The sequence below is a fragment of the Camellia sinensis genome, chromosome 1 (assembly GCF_055761805.1).
Source record: "Camellia sinensis isolate YWXY chromosome 1, ASM5576180v1, whole genome shotgun sequence".
Classification (NCBI taxonomy): domain Eukaryota; kingdom Viridiplantae; phylum Streptophyta; class Magnoliopsida; order Ericales; family Theaceae; genus Camellia; species Camellia sinensis.
Window position 1 is genome coordinate 254,589,403 of NC_138961.1, and position 23,411 is coordinate 254,612,813.

General features: G+C 37.4%; 1 protein-coding gene across 6 annotated transcripts in view; it reads right to left on the minus strand.

Annotated features, from left to right (window-relative positions):
• The window catches only part of LOC114277036 (uncharacterized), a 44,450-nt gene extending 22,224 nt beyond the window's left edge, over positions 1 to 22,226 (minus strand). The window contains exons 1-5 of one of the 6 annotated variants that reach the window (XM_082902889.1): positions 21,892 to 22,226; positions 19,687 to 21,555; positions 19,473 to 19,534; positions 18,982 to 19,038; positions 18,324 to 18,446 (exon numbers count right to left, since the gene is read on the minus strand). In XM_082902889.1, coding sequence (XP_082759015.1) covers positions 18,324 to 18,446; positions 18,982 to 19,014 — 156 coding nt within the window. In that variant the 5' untranslated portion in view covers positions 19,015 to 19,038; positions 19,473 to 19,534; positions 19,687 to 21,555; positions 21,892 to 22,226. Of the gene's footprint in view, positions 1 to 18,323; positions 18,447 to 18,981; positions 19,039 to 19,472; positions 21,556 to 21,891 lie in introns of those variants that run through there. The other 5 variants (XM_082902882.1, XM_082902885.1, XM_082902891.1 and 2 more) reach the window with 5 other exon arrangements.
• Positions 22,227 to 23,411: the final 1,185 nt, after the last annotated feature.

The window sequence follows — 23,411 nt, forward strand, 5'->3', positions numbered from 1 at the left end:
TAGATATACAAGGAATTCTAGTGGAAAGTTTACAAGTAGAAATTCCAAGATATTACACACAAAATCACATTTCTAAACAATAAAGGAAAGATCTAATTAAACCTGATGGAGAGAGACCAAATCGAGAAAGACCGAACCTGATGGAGTCGATCGATCGAGAGGGACAAGGGCAAACCAAGATCGCGATGGATTCAAATCAAAGAACTCAACGAAACAGAAGAGCTTCACTAATGGCTGCTAGGGTTTCAATTGTGTGTAATACAAGGAGTATAATCGATATATATAGCAATCCTAGACCCAATCTAAAATAGGAAATAAGAACCAACAACATCAATCAATATTTCCTCTCTAATATATTTACGTAAGTAACATAATATTCTCACACATTACATCATCCAATGGTTGTAAAAATTCATTACAACAATTGTTGTGGTTTTTAACAACCATTCGATGATGTAATGAAGATTCTCCATTACTGTTAGGTGTTATTGTTTTATAGTCTAAAGGGTAATTGTATACTTCAGATGATTTTAATATAAATAGAGGAATTAGATAATTAGATGCATATGAAATTTGTAAGGAAAAAAAACTCACTGTGCCATGTATGAATTAGAGTACAAATTCAATTTGCTTTATATATTCAGGCCACTGTGTTTATCATATGAATGTGCATGTTAAGTATGCTATAATACATGATGTCAGATTTATTTTATTAGGACAAAGAACCAACAACATAGGCCTTTGTTGATAAATAAATAAATAAAATATTTTTCCACTAGAATTCCTTGTATATCTAGAAAAATCATTTATTATGTATATCTTGGAATTTCAAGATACACACATAAAGGAAAGATCTAATTAAACATCGATTGTAGTTAATTGGATAATTCAATGTGTGTAGTGTGTGTAGTATACAAGATATAAAAAGAATCCCCATTAACATTTCTAAACAATAAAGGAAAAATCTAATTAAACCTGATGGAGAGAGACCAAATCGAGAAAGACCGAACCTGATGGAGTCGATCAATCGAGAGGGACAAGGGCAAACCAAGATCGCGATGGATTCAAATCAAAGAACTCAACGAAACAGAAGAGCTTCACTAATGGCTGCTAGGGTTTCAATTGTGTGTAATACAAGGAGTATAATCGATATATATAGCAATCCTAGACCCAATCTAAAATAGGAAATAAGAACCAACAACATCAATCAATATTTCCTCTCTAATATATTTACGTAAGTAACATAATATTCTCACACATTACATCATCCAATGGTTGTAAAAATTCATTACAACAATTGTTGTGGTTTTTAACAACCATTCGATGATGTAATGAAGATTCTCCATTACTGTTAGGTGTTATTGTTTTATAGTCTAAAGGGTAATTGTATACTTCAGATGATTTTAATATAAATAGAGGAATTAGATAATTAGATGCATATGAAATTTGTAAGGAAAAAAAACTCACTGTGCCATGTATGAATTAGAGTACAAATTCAATTTGCTTTATATATTCAGGCCACTGTGTTTATCATATGAATGTGCATGTTAAGTATGCTATAATACATGATGTCAGATTTATTTTATTAGGACAAAGAACCAACAACATAGGCCTTTGTTGATAAATAAATAAATAAAATATTTTTCCACTAGAATTCCTTGTATATCTAGAAAAATCATTTATTATGTATATCTTGGAATTTCAAGATACACACATAAAGGAAAGATCTAATTAAACATCGATTGTAGTTAATTGGATAATTCAATGTGTGTAGTGTGTGCAGTATACAAGATATAAAAAGAATCCCCATTAACATTTCTAAACAATAAAGGAAAAATCTAATTAAACCTGATGGAGAGAGACCAAATCGAGAAAGACCGAACCTAATGGAGTCGATCAATCGAGAGGGACAAGGGCAAACCAAGATCGCGATGGATTCAAATCAAAGAACTCAACGAAACAGAAGAGCTTCACTAATGGCTGCTAGGGTTTCAATTGTGTGTAATACAAGGAGTATAATCGATATATATAGCAATCCTAGACCCAATCTAAAATAGGAAATAAGAACCAACAACATCAATCAATATTTCCTCTCTAATATATTTACGTAAGTAACATAATATTCTCACACATTACATCATCCAATGGTTGTAAAAATTCATTACAACAATTGTTGTGGTTTTTAACAACCATTCGATGATGTAATGAAGATTCTCCATTACTGTTAGGTGTTATTGTTTTATAGTCTAAAGGGTAATTGTATACTTCAGATGATTTTAATATAAATAGAGGAATTAGATAATTAGATGCATATGAAATTTGTAAGGAAAAAAAACTCACTGTGCCATGTATGAATTAGAGTACAAATTCAATTTGCTTTATATATTCAGGCCACTGTGTTTATCATATGAATGTGCATGTTAAGTATGCTATAATACATGATGTCAGATTTATTTTATTAGGACAAAGAACCAACAACATAGGCCTTTGTTGATAAATAAATAAATAAAATATTTTTCCACTAGAATTCCTTGTATATCTAGAAAAATCATTTATTATGTATATCTTGGAATTTCAAGATACACACATAAAGGAAAGATCTAATTAAACATCGATTGTAGTTAATTGGATAATTCAATGTGTGTAGTGTGTGTAGTATACAAGATATAAAAAGAATCCCCATTAACATTTCTAAACAATAAAGGAAAAATCTAATTAAACCTGATGGAGAGAGACCAAATCGAGAAAGACCGAACCTGATGGAGTCGATCAATCGAGAGGGACAAGGGCAAACCAAGATCGCGATGGATTCAAATCAAAGAACTCAACGAAACAGAAGAGCTTCACTAATGGCTGCTAGGGTTTCAATTGTGTGTAATACAAGGAGTATAATCGATATATATAGCAATCCTAGACCCAATCTAAAATAGGAAATAAGAACCAACAACATCAATCAATATTTCCTCTCTAATATATTTACGTAAGTAACATAATATTCTCACACATTACATCATCCAATGGTTGTAAAAATTCATTACAACAATTGTTGTGGTTTTTAACAACCATTCGATGATGTAATGAAGATTCTCCATTACTGTTAGGTGTTATTGTTTTATAGTCTAAAGGGTAATTGCATACTTCAGATGATTTTAATATAAATAGAAGAATTAGATAATTAGATGCATATGAAATTTGTAAGGAAAAAAAACTCACTGTGCCATGTATGAATTAGAGTACAAATTCAATTTGCTTTATATATTCAGGCCACTGTGTTTATCATATGAATGTGCATGTTAAGTATGCTATAATACATGATGTCAGATTTATTTTATTAGGACAAAGAACCAACAACATAGGCCTTTGTTGATAAATAAATAAATAAAATATTTTTCCACTAGAATTCCTTGTATATCTAGAAAAATCATTTATTATGTATATCTTGGAATTTCAAGATACACACATAAAGGAAAGATCTAATTAAACATCGATTGTAGTTAATTGGATAATTCAATGTGTGTAGTGTGTGTAGTATACAAGATATAAAAAGAATCCCCATTAACATTTCTAAACAATAAAGGAAAAATCTAATTAAACCTGATGGAGAGAGACCAAATCGAGAAAGACCGAACCTGATGGAGTCGATCAATCGAGAGGGACAAGGGCAAACCAAGATCGCGATGGATTCAAATCAAAGAACTCAACGAAACAGAAGAGCTTCACTAATGGCTGCTAGGGTTTCAATTGTGTGTAATACAAGGAGTATAATCGATATATATAGCAATCCTAGACCCAATCTAAAATAGGAAATAAGAACCAACAACATCAATCAATATTTCCTCTCTAATATATTTACGTAAGTAACATAATATTCTCACACATTACATCATCCAATGGTTGTAAAAATTCATTACAACAATTGTTGTGGTTTTTAACAACCATTCGATGATGTAATGAAGATTCTCCATTACTGTTAGGTGTTATTGTTTTATAGTCTAAAGGGTAATTGTATACTTCAGATGATTTTAATATAAATAGAGGAATTAGATAATTAGATGCATATGAAATTTGTAAGGAAAAAAAACTCACTGTGCCATGTATGAATTAGAGTACAAATTCAATTTGCTTTATATATTCAGGCCACTGTGTTTATCATATGAATGTGCATGTTAAGTATGCTATAATACATGATGTCAGATTTATTTTAAGAGTTTTTGTTGAACTTAAGCGTTTTTTTTATATGTCTTAAGTTGTGAAACATTGAGAATGTTTTGATTATTGGTAGTATGTTTTGGAACTTGCCTCATATGGAAGTTGAATGTAACATTATACCTGTTGAATATATTGTTGAAATTGGAAGGATAGTGCATAATGTTGATGCATGTTGAAAGTACATATGTTGTTTACATATTGTGATATGTCTCTTGTTTAAGGGATGGGATGACCGGTAATGGGTCGAATTGTTGAATGTTAAAATGTAACATTGTTTAAAATGGAGGAAAACTTGTTTTTGAAAACTTGTGTTTAATTTCGGGGACGAAATTCTTTAAGGGGGGGAGGTTATAGCGATCCCGGGTTTACCCTTGTTGTATAGTGATCCAGACTTGTGTCTTTTGATGTTGGTAGTTGACTATTATCTTGTTTGCATCCTCTTTACTTCATATTTGAGTTATAGGATGTGTTGGGGCGGATTTGTTACAGGTTGGTTGAGTTTAGAAACCAAAACTAGTTGCCCAGATTTTTGGCCTGTACGCTCGAGCGGGGATTTTGGCGCTCGAGCGGAGATTACACCCTTTCAGTATTTTCCTGTGCAGCGTTGTACGCTCGAGCGTAGGGTTGGGAGCTCGAGCGGAGGTCTGGTTCTGCAAAAGTGCTGAGCGAGTGCATTCTGCGCTCGAGCGGGAGGTTGGCCGCTCGAGCGTAAGTCTGTGAGTGGCCGCTCGAGCGGGGTGTTTTACGCTCGAGCGGGAGACTGGGTTAAAGTCCCGAATTTGTGCCTTTTCAAATCACTTTTTGCTTTCTCTTCTCTCTCTTACTTTTCCAAAAAGCCATTTTCAGAGCTTCTCACTCTAAATCGGCCCTTCTCTCTTAGATTTGATCTAGTAAGGATCGTTTACTCACCTTTTGTCTTCACAAAAGTTGTGTTGATCGTCGAGAGCTTCCTTTTGATCTGAAAATTTCGAGGTTTGGAGCATTTTGGTTTTGGTCTTCATCTCCTTTGGGGCTCCGAATTTGAGGTAGGGATATCCTACTCCTCTCTATGGGTTTTGTCTTTAAATTTTGGTATTTTGAGATGTTGGGCTTGGTTGGGTAATTTTATGAAAGTTTGGGGTTTTTGTGTAATTTTACAAAGGTTGGGGTTTTATTCATAATAAACCTAGATGCATGTTTGGCATGGAGAAATGGAATTGATGAAAATGGGACCTAAGGGTTGAAATGGTAATTATGGAGAATGGCCTAATTACATTGTTTAATTAATTGGGATAATTAATTGGTGAGGAATGAGGAATGAAATGTTGATTGAATATCCATTTGTGCATTTATTTTCTGTTTAGAAATAACTGCTTTGGGCTATCGGTGGAGGATAGTCGTGATTGTTGTAGACAATGCTTGATGATTAAGTAAACTGAAACTAATCAATGAAATGTGTCATGGAACTTGACGGTTGATTGAATACATTAATTATATGTATTGAGTGATTGTATATAGAACCTTTGTGTTTGTATACGTTATGTGTAGAGGAGGAGATAGGGGATGTACTCCGCGGTTTAGGGGAAGATAGGGGATGTACCTCTAAACCGGATAGGTATTGGGAGGAGATAGGGGATGAACTCCGTAGACAGAGCTCATATGCTTGTCTAGAGAAGTGAAGATAGAGCTCATATGCTTATCTTTGTGAAGTGTGGATACAGCTTGTATGCTTATCTGTGGATATTGTTGATATACATATCTGTTGTAGAATGTGGATATAGCTTGTATGCTTATCTGTGGGTAGTGTTGATATACATATCTGTTGAGAATATGAATATAGCTTTTATGCTTATCTGAATGTGAGATATAGTTTTTATACATATCTGTTGAAATGATGATAGAGCTGACATGCTTATCTGTTGAAAAAGGGAAAATGAAAGGTAACTTAGACTCATAAGTTGTAAGACATAAATATGAAATTTATGTGATTGTATCAGTGTTGGCCATCTATCAATTGCTAATGTTTTAGTCATTGTCCATGGTTGGTTTAGTGTATTTCTACTGGGCTGTGGCTCACCCTATATGGGAACATCATTTTCAGGTACAGGAAGCATGCCACCTCCAAGGACATAGCTGGAAGGCTAGAGGCGGACATGCTTTGTTGTTTTACTTTTGATGTATTACATGTAACTTCAAGCCAAGGGCTTAATGTGTATCGAGTTAGTACTCTTTGTTGTAACCAAGTGTTAACTTGGAAAGCTGTAAGCCCGTAGGGCATTTTGTTTTGATGTTAACATGTAATACTTATGTAATGAGACGCTAATGAATAATAGAAGGTGGTTTTGTTTATATGTCAACGCATGTCTTATTTGATGGGTTTAATGTTATTATTTCGAGGGCGTTACAACTTGGTATCAGAGCGTACCGGGTTCGAATACTTTGGGTACGTGGGAAGTGATTAGGATCACAATGGGTTTGTCTCGCTTGATAGAGACTTAGATGTAGTATCATATGCTATGTGCTTAATTGATAACATGCTTATGTGACTATGTGGGTATGGGATTTAAGTTCTAGGATGTTGATTGGATCCTTGAGTTTCTGGGAGTCTTGTTGGAAAAGCACTTGATCAATGCTGTTTCTAACCGGAACTCTAGTAACGTCTCGGGACTATCATTATCCGGAAATGAAATTCGTAAGTGCTTATGTGTTTATGTGCTTACGTGGAGTGAATTACAGTTGTCCATGCATTAGGACGTGAGTGTTTAGTTTTGGCACACTTATGAATGTGTTAACGTTCTGTGTTGCCTTTATTAGGATGTCAGGACGAGGAAGGGGTGCTAGACGTGGTAGAGCTGCGAGGCAGGAAGCACCATTACAGGGTGAGATTCCGGCAGTGCAGGAGGGAGTTGGACAGGCCACTGTGGCCGAGCCAGTAGGTCAGCAGGCTATGGGTGCCTTGGCCAGAGAGTTAGCAGGAGCTTTGGGTATTCTTAGGGCTGAGAATCAGGCAGCTGAGATAGGGCCTTCCTTCTTGAAGAGGGAGTTCTTTCGGTGTAATCCGGACGAGTTTATCGGGGATCCTAAAGAGCCGCTTAAGGCAGATGAATGGCTCGAACAGACAACGAAGACGTTTGAGATGCTTGGCATCGAGGACGGAGCACTGAAAGTGACCTTGGCATCCTTCCAGCTGAAGGGAGATGCGGGTCAATGGTGGAAATACGAGAAGGCTCGTGTTGGTGGGACTTGGGAGGCGTTTGTAAATGCTTTCCAGGAGAGGTTTTTATCGGCAGTGGCTAGGGAGAAGCTGAGGGATCAGTTTAGCCGGCTTAATCAGCAGGGCTTGTCAGTGGCCGAGTTTGAGGCTACTTTTACCAGTCTGTCCAGGTTTGCACCGGAACTGGTGGCGTCTGAGGAACGCCGTTGCTATGAGTTTGAGCGGAAGTTGAGGCGGAGCCTCAAGTTGAGAATTGGTGGGTCTTATATCCGAGAGTATAGACACTTGGTAGATGCTGCAGCTCATATGGAGCTTATGATGCAGGAGGAGGATGAGGGGCAGAGAGGCTCCAAGAGGAGTCAGGATAGTCAGGGTGATGGTAGGAGGCAGAGGGGTTCTAACCCTCAGCAGTCGCAGGGTGGTGTTGCTAGATCAACCTTCCCAGTGCCGAGTGTTGGCTCCGGGAGAGGTGGTCAGGGGGAATTCACCTGTTACAAGTGTGGCCAGTTGGGTCACAAGGTTTCTGTTTGCCCGCAGAAGGGTGGAGGTCAGAAAGCTGCTTCTTCTTCAGCTAGACCGCAGAGTCAGAGTTTGGGCAGGGGGCAGCTCTTGACTTGTTATCAGTGTGGACAACCTGGGCACATGAAGAGGTTTTGCCCATAGTTGAGTGCCACTTCGGGAGCGTCTGGTTCTAGGCAGACGCAGGGTTTTCAGCCAGCTCAGTCTGTGCAGGCCTCGAGGGCCAATCCGGGAGCTTCGTCATCCCAGTCTGTGCAGCAGTCTTTTGCTCCGAGAGGTGAGCAGGTAGACCAGGGGCCTACGGGGCGCGTGTATGCTGTTACCGCGCAGGATTTAGTACCAGCTCCATCAGTAGTGAGAGGTACTTTTCTGTTTTGCAACTCGGTTGCTAATGTGTTGATAGACACGGGTGCATCTCATTCTTTTGTATCTGCTGCATTTGCATCTGTTTTGGAATTGGAGTTAGCACAATTAGTATCCCCTATTTGTGTGGTATCGCCTTTGGGTGGTGAGTTGATTCTGAAACAGGGTGTTAGAGGTTGTGATATAGAAGTCGCCGATTATAGGCTTGCTTTTCCGTTTGTTGTCATGCCCATGAAGGGTTTTGATGTTATTTTGGGTATGGACTGGTTATCGTCATACCGGGCTGTTATTGATTGCTACCGCCAGAGGGTTACATTGTGTACCTTGAGCGGGGAGTGGTTCCATTTCTTGGGAGACCGGGTTGGTAGTGTTTTGCCACCGGGGTATGATTCGCGAGGGCGAAGTGAGCTTAGTGGTCTACTCGCTAGCTTTGAGAGTAGAGAGTGTGTTGAGACACAGATTGTGTTGCCGAGGGTGGTTTGTGAGTATTCGGATGTCTTTCCCGAAGATCTTGTTAGTTTGCCACCTCACCGAGAGATAGAGTTCTCTATTGATTTAGTGCCTGGTACGGCGCCGATTTCTATGGCACCTTACCGTTTTGCTCCAGCAGAGTTGGTTGAGTTGAAAGTTCAGCTCCAGGAATTGCTCGATAAGGGCTTTGTTCGCCCTAGCGTTTCACCGTGGGGAGCGCCGGCCCTCTTTGTTAAAAAGAAAGATGGTGCCTTGAGATTGTGTATAGACTACCGGAAGTTGAATCGGGCTACGGTTAAAAATAAGTACCCTATGCCCCGTATAGATGATTTGTTTGACCAGTTGAAGGGTTCCCGTTGTTTCTCTAAGATAGACTTGAGATCGGGTTACCACCAGTTGAGGGTCAGGGATGAGGATATTCCGAAAACGGCATTCCGTACGCGGTATGGCCATTATGAGTTTCTGGTGATGCCATTTGGGCTTACCAATGCACCGGCAGTTTTTATGGATTTGATGAACCGGATTTTCCGGGAGTTCTTAGACCGATTTGTGGTTGTCTTCGTGGACGATATCCTTATCTATTCGCCTTCTGAGAAGGAGCACGAGGAACACTTGAGAGTGGTGCTTGAGTTACTTAGAGCCCATAGGCTGTATGCCAAGTTTGGGAAGTGTGAGTTCTGGCTAAGGGAAGTTAAATTCTTAGGCCACGTGGTATCCGGGGAAGGGGTGTCTGTTGATACATCCAAGGTTGAGGCAGTGCAAGATTGGGCACAGCCTAAGAGTGTGTTTCAGATCCGCAGTTTTCTGGGATTGGCTGGGTATTACCGTCGGTTTGTGAAAGATTTCTCCAGGTTAGCGTCACCATTGACGAGACTGACTCGGAAGGGAGTCAAGTTTGTGTGGAGTGAGACTTGTGAAAGGTCATTCCAAGAGTTGAAAGTTAGATTGACCACCGCTCCGGTGTTGATTATTCCGGAGAGAGGGTTGGGTTATGCGGTTTATTGTGATGCCTCACGAGAGGGTTTGGGTTGTGTGTTGATGCAAGAGGGGAAAGTAGTAGCTTATGGCTCACGTCAGTTGAAAATACATGAGAAGAATTACCCTACTCACGATCTAGAGTTAGCGGCTGTGATCTTTGCCTTGAAAATCTGGAGGCATTACCTTTATGGTGAGAAGTTCGAGGTGTTCTCGGACCATAAGAGTTTGAAGTATCTGTTTACACAGAGAGACTTGAATTTGAGGCAGAGGAGATGGATGGAGTTCATCGAGGATTATGATTTTGAGTTACATTATCATCCGGGAGGTACTAAGATGTATCAGGATTTGGGTCGCCAGTTTTGGTGGCGGGGTATGAAGAGAGATGTGGCTGTTTTCGTATCGAAATGCCTTACTTGCCAGCAAGTGAAGGCCGAGCATCAGAGGCCAGCGGGTTTGTTGCAACCCTTGCCTATTGCCGAGTGGAAATGGGAGCATGTCACTATGGACTTCGTTGTAGGTCTTCCGAGGACTCAACGGGGTAGTGATGCTATTTGGGTGGTTGTAGACCGGTTGACTAAGTCGGCGCACTTTATTCCTATGCGCATGAGAGATTCGGTAGATCATCTTGCCGATTTGTATATTCGGGACGTAGTGAGATTGCACGGGGTCCCAGTGACGATCGTCTCAGATAGAGATCCTCGTTTTACTGCTAGGTTGTGGCAGAGTTTGCAGAGTGCCTTGGGCACTAAGTTGACCTTTAGTACGGCTTATCATCCTCAGACTGACGGGCAGTCCGAGCGTACTATTCAGATCCTCGAGGATATGCTTCGGGGTTGTGTCCTGGACTTCAGTGGGACGTGGGAGAGGCACTTGCCATTGGTAGAGTTTGCCTACAACAACAGTTTTCAGTCTAGCATCGGTATGGCACCGTTTGAGGCCTTGTATGGCCGACCGTGTAGGTCTCCAGTTTGTTGGGCCGAGGTGGGTGATGCACCTTTGTTGGGTCCGGAGTTGGTTAGGGAGACGATGGAGAAAGTTGAGCTTATCCGTAGGAGGCTTGTTACAGCCCAGAGTCGGCAGAAATCTTATGCTGACCGTAGAAGGAGGCCTTTGGCGTTTGAGGTAGGTGATCATGTCTTTCTGAAGATATCACCTAGGCGAGGTTTGATGAGATTTGGGAAGAGTGGGAAGTTATCCCCTCGGTTTATTGGTCCTTTTGAAATCCTTGAGAGGATTGGTGAGGTTGCTTATCGGTTAGCCTTACCGCCGCAGTTGTCCGGGGTGCATGACGTATTTCATGTGAGTATGCTTCGGAAGTACGAGCCAGATCCATCACATGTGTTAGATTGGACTGATTTAGAGGTAGATGAGGATGCCTCGTATGAGGAGAGACCGGTTCGGGTCTTGGATAGGCGGGACCAGGTCCTGCGTGGCAAGAGCATTCCTTTGGTGAAAGTCTTGTGGAAACATCACGGAGTGGAGGAAGCCACTTGGGAACGTGAGTTGGAAGTCCGTGAGAAATATCCGGACTTGTTTATTGATATGTAATCTTGTATTTGAATTTTACATTTTGTTGAACTTAAGAGTTTTTTTTATATGTCTTAAGTTGTGAAACATTGAGAATGTTTTGATTATTGGTAGTATGTTTTGGAACTTGCCTCATATGGAAGTTGAATGTAACATTATACCTGTTGAATATATTGTTGAAATTGGAAGGATAGTGCATAATGTTGATGCATGTTGAAAGTACATATGTTGTTTACATATTGTGATATGTCTCTTGTTTAAGGGATGGGATGACCGGTAATGGGTCGAATTGTTGAATGTTAAAATGTAACATTGTTTAAAATGGAGGAAAACTTGTTTTTGAAAACTTGTGTTTAATTTCGGGGACGAAATTCTTTAAGGGGGGGAGGTTATAGCGATCCCGGGTTTACCCTTGTTGTATAGTGATCCAGACTTGTGTCTGTAGATGTTGGTAGTTGACTATTATCTTGTTTGCATCCTCTTTACTTCATATTTGAGTTATAGGATGTGTTGGGGCGGATTTGTTACAGGTTGGTTGAGTTTAGAAACCAAAACTAGTTGCCCAGATTTTTGGCCTGTACGCTCGAGCGGGGATTTTGGCGCTCGAGCGGAGATTACACCCTTTCAGTATTTTCCTGTGCAGCGTTGTACGCTCGAGCGTAGGGTTGGGAGCTCGAGCGGAGGTCTGGTTCTGCAAAAGTGCTGAGCGAGTGCATTCTGCGCTCGAGCGGGAGGTTGGCCGCTCGAGCGTAAGTCTGTGAGTGGCCGCTCGAGCGGGGTGTTTTACGCTCGAGCGGGAGACTGGGTTAAAGTCCCGAATTTGTGCCTTTTCAAATCACTTTTTGCTTTCTCTTCTCTCTCTTACTTTTCCAAAAAGCCATTTTCAGAGCTTCTCACTCTAAATCGGCCCTTCTCTCTTAGATTTGATCTAGTAAGGATCGTTTACTCACCTTTTGTCTTCACAAAAGTTGTGTTGATCGTCGAGAGCTTCCTTTTGATCTGAAAATTTCGAGGTTTGGAGCATTTTGGTTTTGGTCTTCATCTCCTTTGGGGCTCCGAATTTGAGGTAGGGATATCCTACTCCTCTCTATGGGTTTTGTCTTTAAATTTTGGTATTTTGAGATGTTGGGCTTGGTTGGGTAATTTTATGAAAGTTTGGGGCTTTTGTGTAATTTTACAAAGGTTGGGGTTTTATTCATAATAAACCTAGATGCATGTTTGGCATGGAGAAATGGAATTGATGAAAATGGGACCTAAGGGTTGAAATGGTAATTATGGAGAATGGCCTAATTACATTGTTTAATTAATTGGGATAATTAATTGGTGAGGAATGAGGAATGAAATGTTGATTGAATATCCATTTGTGCATTTATTTTCTGTTTAGAAATAACTGCTTTGGGCTATCGGTGGAGGATAGTCGTGATTGTTGTAGACAATGCTTGATGATTAAGTAAACTGAAACTAATCAATGAAATGTGTCATGGAACTTGACGGTTGATTGAATACATTAATTATATGTATTGAGTGATTGTATATAGAACCTTTGTGTTTGTATACGTTATGTGTAGAGGAGGAGATAGGGGATGTACTCCGCGGTTTAGGGGAAGATAGGGGATGTACCTCTAAACCGGATAGGTATTGGGAGGAGATAGGGGATGAACTCCGTAGACAGAGCTCATATGCTTGTCTAGAGAAGTGAAGATAGAGCTCATATGCTTATCTTTGTGAAGTGTGGATACAGCTTGTATGCTTATCTGTGGATATTGTTGATATACATATCTGTTGTAGAATGTGGATATAGCTTGTATGCTTATCTGTGGGTAGTGTTGATATACATATCTGTTGAGAATATGAATATAGCTTTTATGCTTATCTGAATGTGAGATATAGTTTTTATACATATCTGTTGAAATGATGATAGAGCTGACATGCTTATCTGTTGAAAAAGGGAAAATGAAAGGTAACTTAGACTCATAAGTTGTAAGACATAAATATGAAATTTATGTGATTGTATCAGTGTTGGCCATCTATCAATTGCTAATGTTTTAGTCATTGTCCATGGTTGGTTTAGTGTATTTCTACTGGGCTGTGGCTCACCCTATATGGGAACATCATTTTCAGGTACAGGAAGCATGCCACCTCCAAGGACATAGCTGGAAGGCTAGAGGCGGACATGCTTTGTTGTTTTACTTTTGATGTATTACATGTAACTTCAAGCCAAGGGCTTAATGTGTATCGAGTTAGTACTCTTTGTTGTAACCAAGTGTTAACTTGGAAAGCTGTAAGCCCGTAGGGCATTTTGTTTTGATGTTAACATGTAATACTTATGTAATGAGACGCTAATGAATAATAGAAGGTGGTTTTGTTTATATGTCAACGCATGTCTTATTTGATGGGTTTAATGTTATTATTTCGAGGGCGTTACACATGTTAAGTATGCTATAATACATGATGTCAGATTTATTTTATTAGGACAAAGAACCAACAACATAGGCCTTTGTTGATAAATAAATAAATAAAATATTTTTCCACTAGAATTCCTTGTATATCTAGAAAAATCATTTATTATGTATATCTTGGAATTTCAAGATACACACATAAAGGAAAGATCTAATTAAACATCGATTGTAGTTAATTGGATAATTCAATGTGTGTAGTGTGTGTAGTATACAAGATATAAAAAGAATCCCCATTAACATTTCTAAACAATAAAGGAAAAATCTAATTAAACCTGATGGAGAGAGACCAAATCGAGAAAGACCGAACCTGATGGAGTCGATCAATCGAGAGGGACAAGGGCAAACCAAGATCGCGATGGATTCAAATCAAAGAACTCAACGAAACAGAAGAGCTTCACTAATGGCTGCTAGGGTTTCAATTGTGTGTAATACAAGGAGTATAATCGATATATATAGCAATCCTAGACCCAATCTAAAATAGGAAATAAGAACCAACAACATCAATCAATATTTCCTCTCTAATATATTTACGTAAGTAACATAATATTCTCACACATTACATCATCCAATGGTTGTAAAAATTCATTACAACAATTGTTGTGGTTTTTAACAACCATTCGATGATGTAATGAAGATTCTCCATTACTGTTAGGTGTTATTGTTTTATAGTCTAAAGGGTAATTGTATACTTCAGATGATTTTAATATAAATAGAGGAATTAGATAATTAGATGCATATGAAATTTGTAAGGAAAAAAAACTCACTGTGCCATGTATGAATTAGAGTACAAATTCAATTTGCTTTATATATTCAGGCCACTGTGTTTATCATATGAATGTGCATGTTAAGTATGCTATAATACATGATGTCAGATTTATTTTATTAGGACAAAGAACCAACAACATAGGCCTTTGTTGATAAATAAATAAATAAAATATTTTTCCACTAGAATTCCTTGTATATCTAGAAAAATCATTTATTATGTATATCTTGGAATTTCAAGATACACACATAAAGGAAAGATCTAATTAAACATCGATTGTAGTTAATTGGATAATTCAATGTGTGTAGTGTGTGTAGTATACAAGATATAAAAAGAATCCCCATTAACATTTCTAAACAATAAAGGAAAAATCTAATTAAACCTGATGGAGAGAGACCAAATCGAGAAAGACCGAACCTGATGGAGTCGATCAATCGAGAGGGACAAGGGCAAACCAAGATCGCGATGGATTCAAATCAAAGAACTCAACGAAACAGAAGAGCTTCACTAATGGCTGCTAGGGTTTCAATTGTGTGTAATACAAGGAGTATAATCGATATATATAGCAATCCTAGACCCAATCTAAAATAGGAAATAAGAACCAACAACATCAATCAATATTTCCTCTCTAATATATTTACGTAAGTAACATAATATTCTCACACATTACATCATCCAATGGTTGTAAAAATTCATTACAACAATTGTTGTGGTTTTTAACAACCATTCGATGATGTAATGAAGATTCTCCATTACTGTTAGGTGTTATTGTTTTATAGTCTAAAGGGTAATTGCATACTTCAGATGATTTTAATATAAATAGAGGAATTAGATAATTAGATGCATATGAAATTTGTAAGGAAAAAAAACTCACTGTGCCATGTATGAATTAGAGTACAAATTCAATTTGCTTTATATATTCAGGCCACTGTGTTTATCATATGAATGTGCATGTTAAGTATGCTATAATACATGATGTCAGATTTATTTTATTAGGACAAAGAACCAACAACATAGGCCTTTGTTGATAAATAAATAAATAAAATATTTTTCCACTAGAATTCCTTGTATATCTAGAAAAATCATTTATTATGTATATCTTGGAATTTCAAGATACACACATAAAGGAAAGATCTAATTAAACATCGATTGTAGTTAATTGGATAATTCAATGTGTGTAGTGTGTGTAGTATACAAGATATAAAAAGAATCCCCATTAACATTTCTAAACAATAAAGGAAAAATCTAATTAAACCTGATGGAGAGAGACCAAATCGAGAAAGACCGAACCTGATGGAGTCGATCAATCGAGAGGGACAAGGGCAAACCAAGATCGCGATGGATTCAAATCAAAGAACTCAACGAAACAGAAGAGCTTCACTAATGGCTGCTAGGGTTTCAATTGTGTGTAATACAAGGAGTATAATCGATATATATAGCAATCCTAGACCCAATCTAAAATAGGAAATAAGAACCAACAACATCAATCAATATTTCCTCTCTAATATATTTACGTAAGTAACATAATATTCTCACACATTACATCATCCAATGGTTGTAAAAATTCATTACAACAATTGTTGTGGTTTTTAACAACCATTCGATGATGTAATGAAGATTCTCCATTACTGTTAGGTGTTATTGTTTTATAGTCTAAAGGGTAATTGTATACTTCAGATGATTTTAATATAAATAGAGGAATTAGATAATTAGATGCATATGAAATTTGTAAGGAAAAAAAACTCACTGTGCCATGTATGAATTAGAGTACAAATTCAATTTGCTTTATATATTCAGGCCACTGTGTTTATCATATGAATGTGCATGTTAAGTATGCTATAATACATGATGTCAGATTTATTTTATTAGGACAAAGAACCAACAACATAGGCCTTTGTTGATAAATAAATAAATAATTGTTAAGAGGTGAAAAATTTATGTCTCTAATTTCTTTGTTTGATGGAGTATATGTACATTATTGAAGAACTTATACCAGAGTCCCACGAGTTGCCACATGGGTCTTTCAATCAATATAAGAAGAAGAAGAAGAAGAAGAAAAGGCACAGCATGATTGAAGTACATAGATAACAAATGTGAATTAGATCTTTCCTTTATGTGTGTATCTTGAAATTGCAAGATATACATAATAAATGATTTTTCTAGATATACAAGGAATTCTAGTGGAAAGTTTACAAGTAGAAATTCCAAGATATTACACACACAAAATCACATTTCTAAACAATAAAGGAAAGATCTAATTAAACCTGATGGAGAAAGACCAAATCGAGAAAGACCGAACCTGATGGAGTCGATCGATCGAGAGGGACAAGGGCAAACCAAGATCGCGATGGATTCAAATCAAAGAACTCAACGAAACAGAAGAGCTTCACTAATGGCTGCTAGGGTTTCAATTGTGTGTAATACAAGGAGTATAATCGATATATATAGCAATCCTAGACCCAATCTAAAATAGGAAATAAGAATAAGGCCTTGTTTGGGAAGACTAAATAAGTCCACACTTTTTATCTTTTTATCTTTTTTGGGTCACATCAATCAATATTTCCTCTCTAATATATTTACGTAAGTAACATAATATTCTCACACATTACATCATCCAATGGTTGTAAAAATTCATTACAACAATTGTTGTGGTTTTTAACAACCATTCGATGATGTAATGAAGATTCTCCATTGCTGTTAGGTGTTATTGTTTTATAGTCTAAAGGGTAATTGTATACTTCAGATGATTTTAATATAAATACATGGGTTTATGGGAGTGAACCTAACTAGTTTTGGGTTTCTCTCTCAAGAACCGCATTTTATTTTCTTCTCCAGTTCTTCTCATTTTCTTTCTTTTATTATTTTAACTATTACAACGATGTAATGGAGAGGACCTGAATTCCATCTGCCATATTTTAACCCATAGAAACCTTACAAAATATGAAACCAAAACAAAAACAAAATAAGAGCACCATCTAACATATATTGACCCATAAGAACCTTATAGTGAGGTCCCTAGAAAGATAATGAGATGGTTTTGGGAAAGAAAGAACTACCAATCAATTATATTGATAAGCCTCTCTATCAGCTAAGCTTTTCAAACAGTTGGTCGTTTGCATGGTATCAGAGTGGGTCAGGAAGCTGAATATTCACAGCTTGATAATTATAATAAATGCTTGTGCTTGATCCACTCATGGAAAGAATTTTGGCCATACGTGACTCATTGTGACCGTATAAATGCTTAGCTTAAATCTTAATTGGGAAGACCTAAAGTAGGGCATGGTTTTCAGTGAGCAAAATGTCAAAAGAGGACTCACATGAGTCGGTTGTAGTTCCATGCATGAGACATGCTGCGGTTAGCTCAAATTTGAAAGGAAAAGTAAAAGGAAAAAAAAAGGTGTCTAAACACGCAGATGTAGAGAGACCAAGACCCGGATGGAGAGAGAGAGTCTGAACTCATTGAGATGATTGGATGATGAAGAAGAAGAAGAAGAAGACTCTTCGGAGGATGAACACTACTCCAGCCAAAACTCTAGGTTTTAACCATTCTTTCCATCCCATCTTTTAATATTCAAATGTTTCACAACCAGAGACCTTGCCCCTGGTTAAGGTTAATGTACAAAATTATTGAATAATTCTCTAATCAAATTAATAAGTTGAATTACTCGATTCAATTATGACAGCATGTAGAACAGTTAGATAAACTATGAACATTGACCTCCAGCTTCAAGAATGTACAATCTTGCCCAGAATAACCCAGCAGAATGAAACAGATGTTTACTCAGAAAGGAGATGGACTACGTGTTCATACCGAAAACCAAGTGGAAGAATAATGAAATACCTGAGCACGCAATAGAAGGGCATCAAGTAATGCTGAGAATACAGAAAAAAACATATCTTCAGCAATTTTCTTGTTTTTGCCACTGTTCACATCGAGGCCAAGAATATAGTTGCAAGACAACACCTGGGAAAGAAAGAAGACAAAACAAGCTTACAGTTATAATGATTTGAATTTGGAACACAACTAAGAAAGTTTATAATCACAAATACCACATAGAAACCACATGAAGCATTGAAATCATGCAAAGCAAGATTGATCATCTTCAATGGCACCATTGAAACCATCTTCAATGGGACATTGAAACCATAATTATCGCTACAGCAATGCAAAAAGGATTTCTGTAAATAGTATTCTGATGTATAAAACTCGCACTAATCATATGAAAAAGTTGAGTAAAATATGCCATGAATGCACACAAGCATGCCGTGCTCACATGCCTGCCCTTTAGGGTGGTTACTTGTAAGCCTTTAGTTCCCAAAACCATCCATGTGATCGAGAAACGTGAATACCAATTCATTTGCCAGAAGCAACTCAAATATGATTCACTTAATGCCAAAAAATTCTAGTGCTACTAATCTTTATATTTCAAGGAACAACCAAAAAGACAATCAAGCGGCAAAGAAAATAGATAACAAGAATAGAGCATGGAAAGCGGTACCAGAACTGCAAAGTTGAGTCTGCTATTTCCCATTCCTCACTTGGATATGCTACGCAACTGCCAGCATAGTTGACATGTCAGATGGAGATTAGTACAAACATCTGATACAAAACTCACTGAAAAGAGGAGCTTATAATCTTGTTAGACTTCAAATGCTAAAAAAGAGACATAAATGCAAAAGTATGAGTTAACTTATCACAGCATGCTCATGTGTGCTCCCTTTAGCATCCTTCGGTCTTTATCCATTACTTGAGTTGATGTATACAATTTACATGCATTGTCTAAAATTTGATTTTCAAAGAACTTAATGTCCATCACTCCATGTAATACCTCATATACACTTCAACTCAAGAAGAGTGCTAAAGCACAATAGAGGAACCATTAGGCACATATAGTCAAGCATGCTGAGTAACCATTTCTCATATACCTATCCCACAATGTCCCTTCAAGTACAGTTTAGTATCAGAAAAAAAGTTAAAACTGAATCTGACCTCAGAAGTGCATCTGCCAATGCAAGTGCTTCAGGACTTGCTTCTACAATCAGAGATGGTGTCTAACGAAAAGCGAATGGAAATAAGAGTCAGACTGATTTCAACCTCTCCCAAGTCCTAAAAGTTTTATCATCACCAATGACACAATAAGTTTTCCCAAGACAGAAATATCAAAAAAACATATAAGATGTAAGATGCACAGTTTTTGAGGGACCTGGTTGAATTGGGAGAAGCTACATGTATTATTGCTGGTCAATCAATTGGAGACCTGGTACTCAATCAACAATAAGAAATTTTCATGGAAGTGGAGTATTCAAAGGGGGTACTGCAGTCTGCACAACATGTACTAGCACCATCTAAGTGGAAAAATAAATTTCAATGAAATTTAGTTCAACCGACATGTACACGTCATGGACATCCTTCTTTTCTATGTTTCTATATATTTGTATGTAACAAATGAGAGTGCAAATTGCAGATGGTCACAAGTGATGTGAGCCTATTGTAGGCCCCCTAGGAATCATGGTAGGCACAAAGATGGCACAAGACCCCCCAAAGGTGGAAAGGGTGACAGCTGAGGCAGCCTTGGAAAGAGAGAGAGAGAGAGAATGTGGCAGTGGAGGATGAGCCTTTGGACATGCCAGGGAGATGGAAGCTGCTCTGTAGTGTGCAAGGTTGTTAAAATTGGGATCCTATGTGGGATCGTTAGGAGAGACTTGTGGACCAGATTGTAGAATCAGATCAAGGATTGTAAGTGTTGGAAATAAGATTATATTATCAAAGATATTAGAAGATATGGAAGATATCAGAATATATAGAGATCTCATGATTTGTGCATATTATGATTCTTTTGCATCTTTGATTTATTTTAATTCCTTAACTGAAGCGATTTGGTTGTATCTCTCACTTTATATACATGGTGTATCATGTAAACAAGAGTATCAAGTTGAGTGAATGAAAAATGTAGCCCCTTAGGGCTTTGTGTGTATGGATGTAGGCCAATATTGGCTAAACCACGTTAAACCTTTGTGTTCTTTCTTTTCTCTTTTATGTCTCTATTATTTCTCAATATTCAACCTTATTGCCTTATTACAAAATTCAACCGTAAGATTCTATTTTCAATGCAAGATAAAGTGAAAATTTATTGATAATGATAATGTATGTTAAATCATTTTAAAATCATTAAAGCAAAATGATCAAATTGATATAATGCATCTTGTAAAAAAAAAAAACAATACCCAATTAGTACACATTAATGTGTGTTTAGGAGGGAAAAGATTGAGTACAAACCTAACTTTTGGCATAATGCACAAAGTGGGTGACCATTGGTTCAATGGTTAAGACTTGGACATTTGGAGGAGTTTATATGCAAAAAATTTATACATACATACATATATAAGAAATAAATAATAAGAAAAAAATTTGGTAGGATCGGGATCGTAGTAAAATCAGGATTGTAGTGCGATTCTATGCAATTTTAAGACTAAGATCGTAATCACTTTAATATCCTACAAAATGTAAGATGTTAGTGCAATCAAGATCATTTGGTTCAATTGGGGTCGTTCAATCATAACATCCTACCATCCGGATCGAGATTCTGATAACTATGCTAGTGTATAGAAAGCTTTCCTTGAGGTGTGTCTTATATGGAGGTGAAGACTTTTTATAGAAGAGTTGGACCATAAAGGCAAGATGAAATCTGAACAAAATGAAATGAAATCAAAATGAAACTTCTCTGGTGAAAGAAACTTCTCTCTCATGTCATCCATGACTTGGTCAAAGAAACTTCTCTCTCATGTCTAAGACTAATCAAAATGAAATCACCTGGGTGGGGAATTGGGCAACTTTGACGATCCCCTAACTCTAGCAATAAATAGACAAGTCCCTGGTGATCCCACGTGGGGTGATAGGTCGCCCAAGCATCGCATAATCAAGGCACCGACCTTGGGGTGTCCCTAGGCCCTACTCTCGACCTAGGCAAACTGTGTAGCATCAGGGTATGAGTCTTGAGTCAAGCAGAGTGAGTATAGTTGTGGACTCCATCCCTTTAGTGGTGCTGATGTGGCAAGTCGTAGAACCCATGTACCTACACATATATTGTACATAACTTGAATATTCCATCCAAAATTTTCTTTGAATATTCCATCAAAAAAATTTCTTTCTAGTCACAATGATCAATATGTAGAATCTGAACACGTGATCGTTGGGATTTGTGCAGGAACATCTACTTTTAATTTTAGAGAGTTCGAAAACATATTTATTGTGACCGTTCCCAAGCCCTACAATGGTAGGTACCCAAGCCCTACAATAGTGGGAGCCTTCTGCATTGGGTTGTCCTTTTAGTTCAAAAACATATTTATTCTAACTCAAAAGGGATAAATACAGTGAAAGCTCATACTCAAACTAGAATTTAAATACTTACTGCCTGACCAATTTCTGACATGAAACATGCAAGACCACCAATCACTTTCTCATCTCCATTAGTAAGAGCTGGTAAAAGAAGTACTTTAAGAAATCCTACTCTGCATAACAAAACCTGTAGTAGCCCCTAAAGAAGCAATGACATCTTAGTAAGTAAAGTGAACTAGAAAATGCACAGTTACGTTTGTCTTTGCAGCTTAGTAAGTTATATTTCCAAAGAATATTTTAATTGTGAACCTATGTCCCTTTATTGCATCATACAATTCTTTTTCTTCCAAAGAGAAGGGGACAGATAAACATTTTATTGGACCCTATTCATGACACAACCCAGTTTCATAAGAGATTCCTGTGAAAATATCAACCTTCAGGGACATTTCAAGTGATCTGCCATGGGTCTAACCAAACTTTTATGTTGATAAATACATATTTATATATAGAAAATACCCTCAAACCAACTATTAAATGCATAAATCAGGCCCCCTTATATGTTCATTAAAAGCCTCGTTTGAGATGCTTTCTTTAAGGTGAAAATTTTCTTTCTACTTCCCTTGAAATATCTACAATTGTAGCCAGATCGCCTCCTTGTGGTGGTGGCTCATTGCATTGCTAAAGGGTATGTCTTCAATACACATTATAAGGTTACCGGAAAAAATGAAATCAGCTTGTTTGATTAATTGAAACCATGTGGTTAAAAAAAATCTCTATTTACATACATGTCAAGACTTAGACGTTCTTTACATGCAATGTTTGATAAATTTTGAATAAACTAAATATTGGAATAATAAACATGAGCTAATTAGTATAATGTTATTTATCAGCTAAATGGGTCCATGGATTTGAAAATCTATTGAAGGGGCCATGTGAGCTGATTTGCATTCTGTTGATCCTTTTATGCATGTAAAGATAGCATGCTATTACAACCCAAAGGGCTAGACTGCACACAAGACTAACAAAACTCCTAACAGGATTCTGAGTTGTTTTAACTCTTCCCCAAAGATTAAAAACTTGCTCGCTTTTAACACCACCCATATAAGGCCATGTTGCTTCAAAAAGAGGAATAAGCGATGCCATGCAGAACATATTAAACCTATCAAATAACTAAGTGCAATCCCCCACTTTATGATTTAAACCCTTTGATTGCAACTGCATTGATTTACGATCCCCCTCCCCCCTCCTAACTAACTACTTTCTTCCACATTCAATAGGATAATGAGAGCAACCTGAAGCATGCTTGGTTAAAGCATAGGATAAGAGCAAGCAAAGATCTTGTGTTCAATTTTCATTGCATACTTGACCATTACAATACATGCACGTGTTTGGTTTGCTTATTGTGGAGTTCAGACACATGTGACGAGGCATTTTGAGGATACAAATACTTAAGTTACACTCACTGTAATAGCTTAGAAATCCAAATCCTTCAATACTCACTCTTCAATCACCTTACTCAAAAAAGGTTCTTTTGCAAGAGGAATAGAGGAAGAAGAAAAGAAAAGACTAAATAATCTCAAGATAAATCATTAC